This window comes from Salmo salar, chromosome ssa18 (assembly GCF_905237065.1).
Source record: "Salmo salar chromosome ssa18, Ssal_v3.1, whole genome shotgun sequence".
NCBI lineage: Eukaryota > Metazoa > Chordata > Actinopteri > Salmoniformes > Salmonidae > Salmo > Salmo salar.
The window spans coordinates 20,429,534-20,444,773 of record NC_059459.1 but is presented as its reverse complement, the minus strand read 5'-3'; the positions used below and the strand labels follow the sequence as shown (position 1 = coordinate 20,444,773).

The 15,240-nt window shown below is 40.5% G+C and overlaps 1 protein-coding gene across 1 annotated transcript in view; it reads left to right on the top strand.

Moving 5' to 3' along the window:
• Window positions 1-2,110: 2,110 nt before the first annotated feature.
• LOC106577075 (VPS10 domain-containing receptor SorCS1) overlaps window positions 2,111-15,240 on the top strand; it is a 50,861-nt gene continuing 37,731 nt past the window's right edge. The window contains exons 1-5 of the mRNA XM_045700854.1: window positions 2,111-3,066; window positions 9,570-9,637; window positions 11,416-11,515; window positions 11,896-12,054; window positions 12,926-12,999. Of these exons, the coding sequence (XP_045556810.1) occupies window positions 2,287-3,066; window positions 9,570-9,637; window positions 11,416-11,515; window positions 11,896-12,054; window positions 12,926-12,999 (1,181 nt within the window). The 5' untranslated portion in view covers window positions 2,111-2,286. The remainder of the gene's footprint in view (window positions 3,067-9,569; window positions 9,638-11,415; window positions 11,516-11,895; window positions 12,055-12,925; window positions 13,000-15,240) is intronic.

Below are 15,240 nucleotides of genomic sequence, written 5' to 3'. Positions count from 1 at the left end.
AGCGGGAACAGGACGAGTCGGACTGGGTTGACGCACCTCCGGGTCCGCACGAGAGACAGGAGCTAGAAACCCAGGGCTATGGAGGCGCACAGCCGGTCTAGATCTTACCTCCTGCACAACCCGCCTTGGCTGGATGGAACTAGTAGCCCTGTACGAGCGGGGTGCTCGTACAGGGCAGACTGGGCTGTGCAGGGGCCTGATGGTAGCCGTGCGTAGAGCGGGAGTTGGGTAGCCTGGTCCTCGGAGGCGTACCGGCGACCAGATGCGCTGCGCAGGCATCCTCCTACCAGGCTGGATGCCCGCTCTAGCACGGCACCTGCGAGGGGCTGGAATAACGCGCACTGGACTGTGCGTGCGTATGGGTGAGATAGTGCGCTCCTCAGCGAAACATAGAGCTCTCCACCCCATACGCTCCTCCATATAACCACGGGTAGCTGGCTTCCGGCTCTTCTTACGCCTAGTCAAACTACCCATTGTGCCCCCCCCCAACATTTTCTTGGGGGTGCCTCTCGTGCTTCTCCTTCAGCGCGTACTTGGCCTCATACCACCGCCTCTCTGCCTTGGCTGCCTCAATTTCCCACTGCGGGCGTCGATAATCCCCAGCCTGGTGCCAAGGTTCGGCCCCGTCCAGAACTTCCTCCCAGGTCCATTTCTCCCGCCAGTCCAACTCGAATTCCCTCTGCTCCTTCTTCTGCTGCTTGGTCCTTGAGTGGTGGGTGATTCTGTCACGGTTGTTGTCGGTGAATGAGGACCAAAACGCAGCAGGTACGTGAATGCTCATCTTGATTTTTAATTATCTTCAAAAATGAACATACAAAATAACAAAACCGAAAAACGAACAACTAACAAACAGTCTGGCAAGGCAAAGCTCAACACAGAACAATCACCCACAAATCACACACACAAACACACCCTAATATATGGGACTCTCAATCAAAGGCAGATAGACAACACCTGCCTTCAACTGAGAGTCCCAACCCCAATTAACCAAACATAGAAACACACACACCAGACTAACCATAGAATACAAACACATAGACCATCAACCAAAAACCCGGAAATACTAAATCAAACACCCTTTACACAAACACACCACCCCGAACCACATAAAACAAATACCCTCTGCCACGTCCTGACCAAACTACAAAAACAATTAACCTTATACTGGCCAGGACGTGACAGGTGGGCCTGGACCCACCTACTGGGGACTCTCTGGCAGATGATTATATGGGCTACTTTATAAAATTAACATTTCATTATTTATTTTTCTATATTTTCTCATTGTTTCTGTGAGCAAAAAATACAATTAACATTTAAATTAAATTCTTAAAGCGTCCTGTGTAGTATTTTAGAATTTTGATACTTTGTGCAAGGCAATTGATAACCATTAAAAACTTGTTGCTTGATCCTCCCTAGTGACTCAGCGGTCTAAGACACTGCATCGTTGTGCAAAATGCGTTGCTACAGACGTTGGCTCGAGACCCGTGCTAATGATTTGTGATTGGATTTGAAAGAATGACGTTCAACAGCAGTATTAATATGTCATGTGAATATCGTTATTATTTATAAATGATATACTGTTAATTAAGATATGCCTTATAAATTATATGTTATAACTCTTACCCGTTTTTTTTATAGATTACTTGCGTTTGAAAATGTAATGGGCTAATAATAAATACGAAATCATGAACACATGCCTTATAATTGATATATTATTGACTAATTAATGACAGTATAAAGTGTTACTCATTATGGACATAGTTAAGGTCCCAAAGACTGAAATGTGCAAAAATATATTCAAAAATTGCTTTGAAAATGTGGGCAACATTCATTCAGCCTATGTGCATCAAATTGGTCCTATTGAGGGCATTATTTACAATGCATATATCAGTATGTTTTATAGGCTACTCCTTACTGAAAATATGACTGAAATAATACTCAATGTGTCATTTTCCATGTTATCCAGAGAATAACTTCCCCTAAACAGTAAGACCACTTTAATAGCAGGGTTGCTATCATGTTAAAGTACAGGGGATAGCTCCCCTTTTCTCCTCTCTCCAAATGAACGTCTAGTCGGATTCTGGCTATCCTCTCTCCTATCATGACCGAATCCAACCGCCAGCTCCTCCTCCGGTGCATCGTTTGCATCACTACTTCTGTGAGCGCTTCTTCGCACACTGTAGCAACCTCCGTTCCCGAAGCGATTCAGCAGATAATAATCAAACCCTAAAAAGTAGTCGAATTATCTTCAGGTTACAATTCAAATCGGACTAACCTAAACGAGGGATGGAAACAACCGTCGGCTGCTGCCCTCATTGGCTCATTGCTATGTGGATGTGTCTTTTTACCTTAACTTCCACCCTGGACATGACAAAAACAGATATAAGGTGCATTCCATCAAGCCAACTCTCTGTTATCAAGCCGGCTCCCCGGGAACTCTCTAAAGTGGGATTTGATCCATTTGGAAAGGGACCAGAGGATGAAGTTGTTGGGGTGGCAGAGAAGTCACCAGGTTGTCACCCCTTTAAAAGCAGCTGTAAAAAAGTAAATGTTGCGGAATATTTAGCGCGCGTCTCCGGTGATGGCGAGGCAAGAAGTTCAGTCCCCGAATCCGAGCATCCGTTTGTAAATAAATCATACAGCCGTGGATTAGAAGAACGTCGGCTTGTGGATAGTTCTGAAGTGCTCTATCAACATCAAAGTGGCTCGGGCATCACCTCCAAACTCACAGATAGGCCTATGTCTCCACCTGCCACCCTCAATAAAGTAACCGTCAATAACACTAGACATAATACAATTAATAGTTTTGGAAGAGAAAATAGACTTAAACGACATGCGTTATCAAAAAAGAAGGCTGGGGCAAGTTTGAGGAACCTTCGCCGTCGACGAAAGCGCAGCTTCCAGACGGCGGAGAGCAGAACATCTTGGTCCGGATTCCGATGGAACGGTGAAGATGCGTCTACCTCCGTGCAACATGAGTTGAAACTCAGTAGTTCTACATTCGCACTCACGGGTGATTCAGCTCATAACCAAGCCATGGTGCATTGGTCCGGCCAAAATAGCAGCGTAAGTGAAACTTGGCAATGATGAATGCATCCTTGCATTATAGCGCATGGCATAATCATTTGGAATGTATAACATTTAGCCTATAATGTTTCTGCCTCTTAAAATTTCATTTTAGGTGGTGGACTTGGTCTTCTGAAGGGTCTGATATGTAATTAATTAGTTGTGTGTAGGCCTCTAGTGTAAATCCTGTCACTTGGAAAACATTGGGAGGCATTGGGAGAGCAGTGGGCAGTGCAGACCAGTGCACCAGGCGGTTCAATGAGAGGATGCTGAAGAGCTAGATTGTCGAAATTGGAAACACACACACACACACACACACACACACACACACACACACACACACACACACACACACACACACACACACACACACACACACACAAACACTCTCACTCACGATCAGTGTGTTTCTTTTAGTCTGTCTATCTTTGTGTGGGTGGAGGTTTTGCGTGACCCAGGAATTAAGGGTAGATGTGAGGATTAAGGCATGGTCCGATGATTTTTGTTATTTTACCTCTGCTGTACATGTTCAAGCAATCCATTGTTAGCCTATTTACATGACACTTCTCACAAATCCATTTGTCAAAAGAAATGCTTATCAGCAACCCGGACCTGTATCCTCAAAATATCAGGCTAATGGGAGTTAATCCCTCATTAGATTGGCATCAGATGCAGCAGACCATTGTGGATTTCTCTTCAAAGACCGCATTTGTAGTGGAACAGTCTATTTCTTAAGGTGATGCTAGAACTGAAGCAGTGCTGTGGCCCTGGGTGTGTTATATAATTCAGTACACATCTCATTTATATCATTTCTATTTTGGAGAATTTTGTACATACTTTATTGTTCTAATATGTGTATGCTTTTCATCTTCATTTAGCATTGGATTAGGATCATACAGAATGAGTGAGATCATAATCTACCTCCCATCAACTTTCCTTAATTGTCATGTGGATGTTACAACCAATGCATCACTTTACAAGGGAGGCTATGCAAGCTTTGCTTGTTCACCAGATCTGATCACGAACAGATGGCTGTCATATATATTTGACATTTTAGTCATTTAGCAGACGGTCTTATCCAGAGCGACTTAAAGGAACAATTCGGGGTAGGTGCTTTGCTCAAGGGCACATCGACAGATTTTTAACCTAGTCAGCTCAGGGATTCGAACCAGCAACCTTTCAGTTACAGGTCCAACGCTCAAAAAGGGGTATGGCATTAGGTGTGATCCCAAAATGCATTTCAAGGTGTAAATGGGATATTATATGGGATATTATATTGTCAGAAGCGAGGGCAACATTTGCACCTTTTTATGTTTTTTCCATCAGTCTTTACTTTCACCTTTGCATTAGATGCATCATCCTCTTTATATTAGCTATTATAAGTCATAACCATTATTACATTACCAACCTGCATCAGCACTCATTCTTGCCTTTTCTCTTGCAACATCAATCTACCAGTCTCATCTCATCTACGTTACATTAGCAACACCAGAGTTGTTCAGTTGACATCTTCAATGTATTACTGTGACTCATATTTTGGAGACTTCTGTTGGACCTCAGTCCTGCACTGAGTGTGCTGCAGAGAGGGAACACAGGCTTTTAGACCTCAGCATGTCGCCTAAGGGTCACTAGTAGGGCTGCAAAATTGAGGACATTACACAAGAGTCATTCTGACTACTACATTTGTCGTCACACAGGACCACGTGCTGAAACAGAGTTTTCACAGGCTGGCAGGCTCTGAGGTTAAGGTTGACTTAAGGTTGACTCTCTCAGGCAAGATGAAAACGACTACGTCAACCATGATCCATTGCTAGTTACGACCACTTTCACCATGATCCTTAACGATTCTTTTGGTGCCATTCAGCCCCATTCAGCAATATGGCGTACTTTCAATTCAAATACTTACGGCTTGATGCGCTATCGGGAGTTTTCCATCGGAATACATGGATGCTACTGTATCACTGTCTACTGGTTTTAATGTCTATGGTCATGGCTCACGTCCCAACCTCAAAACAAATTACTGAAGTAGATTTATAGCAGAGGTATTTCATGGACATTTGCTTTGGTTGCAGCGCTAACAAAGTGTGCATGCAATTAGCATGAATTATATCAAAGTTAGACAATGTCATTGCTGGTGATGTAACTTAGAATTTGTCAACAGAACACACACAACCCTGCACCTTTATCTTTGAGCATCCACATTTCAGAAGGAATTTATATGAGTTAAAAGTTTTTTTTTAAGGCATCCTCCGCTCAGCGGGTGCTACTTTTGGGCTGGGTAGAAAAACAAACCCACTCGATGTCTAATCTTGCCAGCATTGATCAGAGTTCCCTCATGCACGATGAAGTTTCTAGGCTCAGCAGGCTGCCATAGTCTGGCTGGAGATACAGCTACGCTTCGTTCTTTTTAAGGAGGCGTTACTACGGTAAAAGCATACATTCAAAGAAGAAGTGAGGGGCTTCTGATGATTTATCACGTCAAGAATCAACAACAACAAAAATGTCCGCCATAGGGGTGTTTGTAATGCCTCTTTAATTTTGTATTTTCTTAATAGTATGATAGCATCAGCATATCCCTAACATGGTGGCTAACTATATATTCTTGGTACCCAATTAACTTTATATGGTTCACTGAGATTCAGGGAAACATAGATCAAAATGGATATTCCATTGCAGATGCAGGATGTTAATTTGATCACCGTGTTGCGGGAGAACTTTCCTACAATGCAGGAAATTGAAAACTTGTTGTGTATTTGAGGTTTAAAAAGGCTTCTGAATTTTGTAATTTACACTTTGACATTTCAGACTTGATTTTCCCTCATGAACACAAAAGTCCATTAAAATCCACATAATACTTCACATTTCCTGTTGCTGCAGGATTATGTTCCTGCTGTGGCAACCTGGTTCAAATGAAGATCCTACATCTGTAGTGGTTACCAATGTAATGATCGGTCATTTGGATTTTGGTGTGCAACATTATTGTTACATGTAATACATGTTTAGGGTAGACGTTTTCTTTTTATGTTAAGACCGGTTTGAAGGAGTTTTACATGTATGTGCTGAATAAATATGTTAATGTCAGAAATCCAGAGTGTTTTACTGTATCCTGAGTATCTACTCTCATATTTACAGATATTCAAATATCCTTTTGTTCATGGTAAAGCTCACAGTTGACAGTAGTGAATGTCAGAAGATACTAATATGGTTGGAGGAGGTAGATATGACCGTGATCTAGAGTATTCTGTTGTTACCTTAAGCAGTCATTCAGCATGCTTTGTAAATCCTGGTGGTTATGAGAGTCATGCGAGGACATTAAATCATTTATCTTTGCAATATACCAATGTGATGTCACCTTATAATTCATGATCCAGTTGACCTGTTATCCATGGGAGAGCAAATAGCTCTGACGTCAAACAATCCAGCCCTAGCTAACATCTGGTCTACCAGGAAACAATGTCTGTGTGAATAAAGAGATATAAATTGATGTGGCAGACAAAAGCAAGCCAATATTACATGTTGCAGTTGTGTGGTTGAGAGCACTGAGCTTCACGTGCTTTTGCTTGTACCAACAGACATAGCTGGAAACAGAAAGCATTGTTTATGTATTTTATTCTTTCAAAAGGACGTTCACCCAGTAAAACACAGGAAATAAGTCAGATTTTAACATATATATGTTAAATAGCTGACGATACGAAACTCTATACTTTCAAAATTCATAGCTTTTGATGTTAATATCATTATGAACCAACAGAAACATCTGTTTGAAAGTTAACACCTATATTAATTTGCCAAAATGTACTGTACATTTCTAAGAATGCGTGTGTCTACTCAATTGCGATTAAACACTAAATTGTATTGTGACTGCAGTGTAACAATTCACATCTGTACAATAAGGGTTAACATGAGGGAGAGACTTGAGCTGGCTTGTTTCATCAGCATCATTAGTGTTGAGGTAGTGGAAATAGTTTGTGAGATAAACTCTTAAAAGCCAAAAAGGGTAATGTGTTAGTTGTGCTTTTCCATTTAAAGGGTACAAATAGAAAACTACCCTATTCATATTCTGATCAGTTACTTGGGTAACAATTGCTTTTATGGAGTCATCCATCTATTTAATTGCAGTGGGTAAATATGTCGACAGTTTTATTGATGATGTAACTTAATTCCTGAAGCTGATAAGGCTGGATCAGGGAGTCACTGAGTCTGGGAATGAATCGTAATGTATAGTCTGTCTTGCATTTAATTTGTCTCTTTCAGGTGCTCCTCATCCTTCACTAATAGAAAGTTCCCACCTCCACCCTCTATCCCTCATCCCTCCAACTGTCTTAATACAATGCCTTCGTTTCACCGCGGTAATCTCCTCATACTAAGCTCTTTTAATTCACTATAAAACCCCTTTCATGCCTCAATAATGATCAGATTCATACCAATGAATTCACTCTCCGAGGGTTGAGATTTACACAGGGCTTGGAAATCATTTTTCTTATGCTCCTATGTCACATGATTTTTTGGGAGACATTGGTCGCTAACATGGCATGATGAGTGTTCGACATGTTAAAAGCTTTCTAACATCTCATCTTTGTCAAGATGTGGAAGGGGTGGATCTGTGCACTTATTTAGCAAACTGTTAAAAGTATCATTCCTGCCATGCCCTTTGTTATCTAGGAATTTGTAATGTATCTTTACCCCAACCAAATCCCTCATCTACACATTTTAGCTTCAGAGCATTGGTGATTTTAATAGGTTTCTATTGCTCTTGGGTGTTCAGAGTTTCTTCATGACTCCCTCTAACACTAATGTTTATGGCTACAGTAAGATAGCAAGTAAGTACCCAGCCCATACCCCCTGTTTAACACAGAACAATCTACAAAATTAAGTATCTATGTATATTGATGCCTGGTACATTAAATATTGACATCATTTAGAGAGCTTCAGCTTGTACTTTCAACACTAGCCTAACACCTCAAGTTTTACAGCTGGCACTTGAGGGGGTGCAAATGATTTGAGACTTCCACTGGACCTTCTCAAGTAAATGGTTAAATGAATGACTATCCAGGAGACAGGAAGTATCTGGCTCTACTTTCCAAACTGCTCTAGGTCATTTTATTTTGTATGACAATGTCCAACAGATTGGGACTTTTGGAAGTTATAAAGGCCATGTTATTGGTAGACCATTAATCTCTACTTCCCAATCCGCAGGGTTCTATATTGCTGCTGTGTTTACAAGACACTGAGATTATTCTTCACCACACTTTGGCCAACCACAATATATACACGTTTTTATGAAAATAACCACATTTCTTGATTCATTGTATCAACTAAAAGGCCAAATAACAAAGAAAATAAATGGGTACAATTGGGAAGAAAAATGGTCCCAGAAGAGAGGTCGTCTCCAAGGAGTAGAAGACCTTTACACTGGTTTCTTAAGCAGTGAACCACTGAGAGCGTTGCATAATTTTGCATGTTTTCAAATAGTATTTTTCCATATTGTCTTCAAGTATCTAGTGCGGAGGGAAAGAGAAATATCAATCTGTTAACGTTGGCTTATATAATATTAATGAAGTGATACACAGACTTTGATTTAGGTTCAAACAAACGCTGAATAGGAAAATAGTTTCTCCTTTCAAATCACAATGGGAAAAATAGACCTGTCCACAGAGAGCCATGCATGAACATCTGGAACAATTTACGTGACACTTCGCAATTTATGTGTCTTAATACCTATTAAGTAAAGGCTTGTATAATAGCCATATAACAATGGTGTTCTTTACGATCTCCTCAGAAATGATGTCCATGATATTTATGAGGAGAGCCTTGCTGTGCCTAGGATGAACGATAGATGCATTGTTTACTTATTTATTCATTTATTTATAGACCACCGTCGGTAGTGTTTGCCATGGAAGAAACCTGCTGAGCCCTTAAAAAGCACAACATAGCGCATTTTCCCTGATTTACCTTTGTACAGAAGATGCACCATCCTCATGCAAAATTATGCCTTGACAAGTCCTCAGAAGTTTGTTTGGGATTTGTTTATGTGTGTGGCTGTTGACACAAGCGTCCATATTAAGGCTGATGTGTTGCTAGCTGCTGTTGTAAAATGTATGATACACTCCTCCTAAGGCCATCCTGCTCAAACCGCTTCCAATGATTAAAATAACAACAGTTGTAAGTTTAAAAATGAGGTTGTCAAAAGTTTATTTTCTCCCTTATTTAGTATTTTAGGCTTATTTACCACCTCAATAGGGAAAGAATGCAAAATAGGCATCTCCCCACTTGGCACAGATGTCAATTCAACGTTTATTCCATGTTGCCTCAATGTAATTTCATTGAAATAATGTGGAAACAACGTGGATTTAGCCAGTGTGTGCCCATTCACTCATTACTTCAAGTGCCACCATAGTGCCAGATGAAATGATGCACGGAAGTGTTACCTTAACAGAGGGTTGTCTATTACTAGTATTTTCTAAAACTGTACGCTGAGATGGGAACTTTGTCCTGTTTTGTAGGTGATTCTAATGCTGACTAAGTACTTTGACTTCAGCCTTGGCAGTGTCACAGAGAGCTCTTTATGGAGGTAAGGAGGGGTTCAATTAATCTCAGTGGATTTCGGTCTGGCTTCGGTGTTCATGTTCAGGACTAAGAGTTGTTCTTGATCATGTGACCATGGGCCCGAGTGATTGCCTATCACATGCTTAGGAAAAACTAATGGCCCATTTAAATGTTGCATGTTGGTTATACAAGTGTATAAGAGACTGGGAAGCAGGGAGATAAGAAACAGAGCCAGTACACTGGGAACATTGTGTTCAAATATTGCAAACTAGTGTTCTACTGTATGTTCCCTAATGTAGCATATTAACCCTTCTGCTGTGTTCCGGTCGAATTGGACCGATTTACAAGTTTTCTCTCTGAAAAATGTAGTTCATTTAATCTGATTGTCATAAGGTTCCATGACTTTGTCCACACAGGACATCTGAACATTTTGATGATTTTCATTCAATTTTGGGTGTTTTATTTAACTTTTGTACACCTGTGTTGTTCCCGGTCAAAAATGACCGGTCATTAGAAATGAATGGGTAAGACTATAATTAGTGTATACAATTGAGTTCAGGCACATGCCCATTCATCAGATGGACACACTTCCTCTCCCAGACCCCCACATGCATGTGTGTTTGAGCACACACACACTCACACACACACACACACACACACACACACACACACACACACACACACACACACACACACACACACACACACACACACACACACACACACACACACACACCTCACTCCCGTTCTTGGCTTCCATGGCAACCCCCACGGAAACCTTTCCCCAATAGAATCTTTCCCCCACGGGAACCACACCTGTTGGCAATCTCACAAACAATAGCGACATTTTTTCAATAATATAAAGAATTTTTCTCGCAGCTCTGGTATATAAAGCTTTTTTGAGACCTTGCTCACAATTCATTCTGTGGCAGCACAATGACCAAACGATATACTGTATGTGAGGCTCTTGATCATATCTTTGATCATGACACTGTTGAGGAGGAGAGAGTCCTTGTTAAACTTTGACACAAAGTAGTCTGTGATAAATAGCACAATATGTTTCATCTGAGTATTTGTTATAGTCAAAATAATCCATACATTATGCTTTTTTTAACTCAAAAACAAGTTGTATGAGCTCAGGTCAATGAGGCCTTCAGGCCATAAATATCAAATAGAAGATTAAAACGTGTAATGTTCACAAGAACATAAGTTGATAAAAAGATCTAACATAACATTAGGTGATAATATATGTATTATTATGGATTTATAATCAGCTATAATGGGGCGGTCATTTTGGACTGGGAACACAGAATAAATTAACATGAAACGAACACAACAGGAGGGTTAAACTTGAAATATTTCTGACATCCAGAATATACCAGAGGGCAATGTGAAATACACATGCTTCTGGAGTAGCTTTTCTAATATTATTACGGAACTGTCTCCAACTCCAACACAGTTGTTATCAAGCTTGGTTTTGAATGTTAGTGAGAAACAGGGTAGACATTTGTAATGTAGATTGAGGTGTCAATGTTTTAGGACGCATGTTTTAGATGAACTACAAATCATTTAATTCCCTTGCATAGTCTGTCATACATATATCCATGTTTATTCTTATAATTGAACAATTCTCCATTCAACTAGCAAATTGCGTCGTTCCAGTTGCAATTTTCTGCTTGCCTGCGAAAGCCTAATGACACTGTACTAAACCATAGGTATTATTATTGATATTGCTCTGTGCTCTCAGACTCACGATTTAACAGTAGAATAACTCATTTAGTTAATCCCCTAATTGAATTCTAGGTCAACAGACTATGGAACCACGTATGAGAAACTTGATGAAAAGGTCGGGCCAAAAACCATACTAAGCTACTTGTACGTGAGTCCGAATAACAAACGAAAGGTACGTCCTCATACATGTACCTTACCATAACCATATCTGTCATGTCCTTAAAACTCTTAACAATAGTAGAATTATCAAGTTGAATCATTACCAACATGAATGGATAATAATAATCATCTTTGCTAAATGTTGTGATTTATAAAACACATACATGTCTGTTAGATTTTGGAGCTAATGTCAATCTTATTCATACTCTCTCGTGTGGCAGCATTTTTATTTGAATTACTACTAATATCATCTCCGTTTATATAAAATGGTCTGCGCCCTCAGAATATACAGCAGACCTAATAGACAGCACACCTAATGCCTTGTGGATGCTGTCATAGCAGGAGGATAACTCTCCCTCCTCTCCTCTCCTGACCTGTCCTCTCTCATCTCAGATCATGTTACTGACCGACCCGGAGGTGGAGAGCAGCCTGCTCATTAGCTTTGACGAGGGCGCATCCTATCAGAGGTACCACTTAGCCTTCGACATCCTCAGCCTCCTCTTCCACCCCGAGCAGGAGGACTGGATCCTGGCTTACAGCCACGACCAGAAGGTAAGAGACTCCTGTCAATTAGAACTGAGGAGTGGGGAGAAAGAACACACACAAATTGATTGATTGAGCCATGGGTCTTGTTAATGTCAGTGAGTCTATTGACTTTAACAAGATGTTTACTTCAATGGTAGCTGTGTGCTCTACATGTATGCTTGTTCTTGCATTAGCATCACTTTCTCCCAGAGGGGAAAGCACCTCTTTCTATTTTTATATACATGTAGTTGTTTGCTGTATTGTACAGTGCAATAGTACTGTAGAATATGATTGTATTGTAAAATAGTTCCCTATGTGTGATGTGCTCTCAGATGATGTAAAAATCTTATCATTATGAATTAGGCTGAACTCTAAAAAGAGTTGACTGTTATAACAGGATGGATGACATGTCTTTCGAGAGCTTGGATAACAGCCCTGCTCTGCTAAAAGAGGGAGCTCAATAGCATAATGCAAAGGGATTATACTGATGGTTAAGTCTGTCGCTGTCAATTAGGAACAAATCCTATGGAGGTAGAGAGGTACCACTGGGAGAAGCTGATCCAGACGAGCCTGTCATAATAGAAACTCTTTGAAAGTGTATTTCAAATATAAAGTACTATTTTCAAATCTTCTTTAAAGCTTCAACTGTACAGCACTCAACAAAAACATTCAAACAAAGTGCTCTAAAGTGCAAAAAGGGGGGAAAAAAACATGTCAATATAATTAACATTTTGTATGGGCCTCCATTAGACTTACATGACAGTCCCTAAAATAGAGGGAAAGAGAATTCTCCAGGTCTGACATTTTCTTCGTTTTAACTCTTAGTTTGAACTCTGGAATATTATTTAATTTTTTCTCCTCAGATTTTCTCAAACTCTGGGATGTTCTTTTCTTTCAGCTCTACGTCTCTGTTGAATTTGGAAGACGATGGCAGCTCGTACATGACAGTGTGGTCCCCAACAGATTTTACTGGTGAGAGTATAAATCAGCCTTTTCCACCATCTTTGACCACATACTTCAAGTAGTAGTACTACAATTTCATAAAAAGTACCATTCTTTCCTCTACGGACAGTATTCTGAACTGATAGCCTATCAGAATTGTCGTATTGAATTTAGTCTTCTGCCGGTACCTGAGTTGAACTCAATACATGGCACATAGTATGTACAATTATGGTCCTGATGAACACATGAATAGTTGAAATAGATATTCTTACACTCTTTTATTAAGGTCCAACAGTTGTGCTTAAGAAATACTGTATTTAGTACTTGTCACTAATCTACATTATTTGCCATGACATACAGTATCTTATTGCAGTAGTCCCTGTTGCCAGATAATGATACTATGAATACGTGTAATCACAAAATTATTTATATTTACAAGTGGGCAAGGGAGATCAGTACTTATTGGGTGATCGGGCAGCTTTTAACATTTTGATAAATAATGCCATTAGGACAACGTCATCTCTTAAAGTGGATGAGTCAATTAAAATACATGAATTAGATCATATTTCACATTTACTAATATTGGGCCAAAATTTGACAAAAACTTTTTTCACAAACTATATCACTTGGTAACAAATGATGATCAAGTGCTTTTTAGCCCAAGACAGGAGCCAAAGAAAGGGGGAAGCAATGTATCATTGAAGTAAAGCCATTATTGGTCTCTTGTTCTGAACAGTTCATATATTTGCCCTAAGATTTCCTGATGCAGTTGATACCAGAGTAGAGCTGGATGCAATATTGAGTAACACATTAGATTTTTAATTAGTTACAGGTATACGATCAATTGATACTAGTTTGCATGGAGGTTTCTGTACAGGTTGTGTATTGGCCTACTGTATGGATTATTTAGAAAATAGTTGCTTTCAATTCCATTCATTTATTTAAAAAAAAATTGTTATCCAATTGGTAGTTATAGCCTTGTTCCATCGCTGCAACTCCCGTACGGACTCAGGAGAGGCGAAGGTTGAGAGCCGTCTGTCCTCCGAAACACAACCCAGCCAAGCCGCACTGCTTCTTGACACAATGCCCGCTTTACCCGGAAGCCAGCCGCACCAATGTGTCGGAGGAAACACTGTACACCTGGCGACCTTGTCACCATGCATTGCGCCTGGCCCACCACAGGAGTCGCTAGTGCGCGATGGGACAAGAACATCCCTGCTGGCCAAACCCTCCCCTAACCCGGATGACGGCGGGCCAATTGTGAGCCGCCCCATGGGTCTCCCGGTCACGGCCGGCTGCGACAGAGCCTGGACTCAAACCAGCATCTCTAGTGGCACAGCTAGTACTGCGATGCAGAGCCTTAGACCACTGCGCCACTCGGGAGGCGCTCCTTTTTATATTATTGATGAAATATTTGATTTAGAGGTTTACTTTAGATGGCTTGGGTTTACGTATCTATTCTATATTTCTTTGTTGTTTACAATTTCTATGATCCTGCTATTATTGCCATCAATTATAATACTGTCCTGTCTGAGGCAAACAAAGGTGTATACCCTCCTACCAAACATATATTTGTTTTGTTTGTGGTAGGAATATTACATAGGAATATAATAAGATTAAGTGATAATAACCAAGCATTGTGTTTGTTTGGTCTGAAATGGCCCCCCTATTCTCTAGAAAATACAGCTCATATCTTCAGTTCATTTTGCTTTTCATATGTTTTGCTGCTCCACATAACGGCAGTTTATCTACTGTTAACAGTAGACTCGCCTTGGCAGATTTACACCATCAACCTGTTAACAAGCCTTATAGATCACACAATGCAAGCATGTAGTCCATACAGTCCATAGTGATAGAGGAACATATAAGGAACCTGTTTAAGGACATGGGGCTGCTGTTCTCCAATGGAAGAGGATGAAGTATTTGACAGAAAGTCCATTAAAATAGATGGAGCAGCAAGGCAATTACAGAGTGCTGAGGGAAGCAGGATGGGCCGTTTTTTATTATGGCTCAGACACTGACACAGTATAGAAAATGAGGAGAAACCCATTTTCTTCCACAATAGCTGCTATTTATACAACAAGTGGTCACTCTTGTCACTCGGCACTTAACCGCTGCCTCCCAGTTGAGGCTCTATTGAAAAAGGATGAAATGGCTCCGAGGCACCTTCCCTCTGAATTACCCCACAGGCCAAGTGATTGACAGGGCCATGTTTACGGGACATTTTTGTTGTCGCTGTTATTTTTTTTCAACCATTTCAAGCAGCTAGAC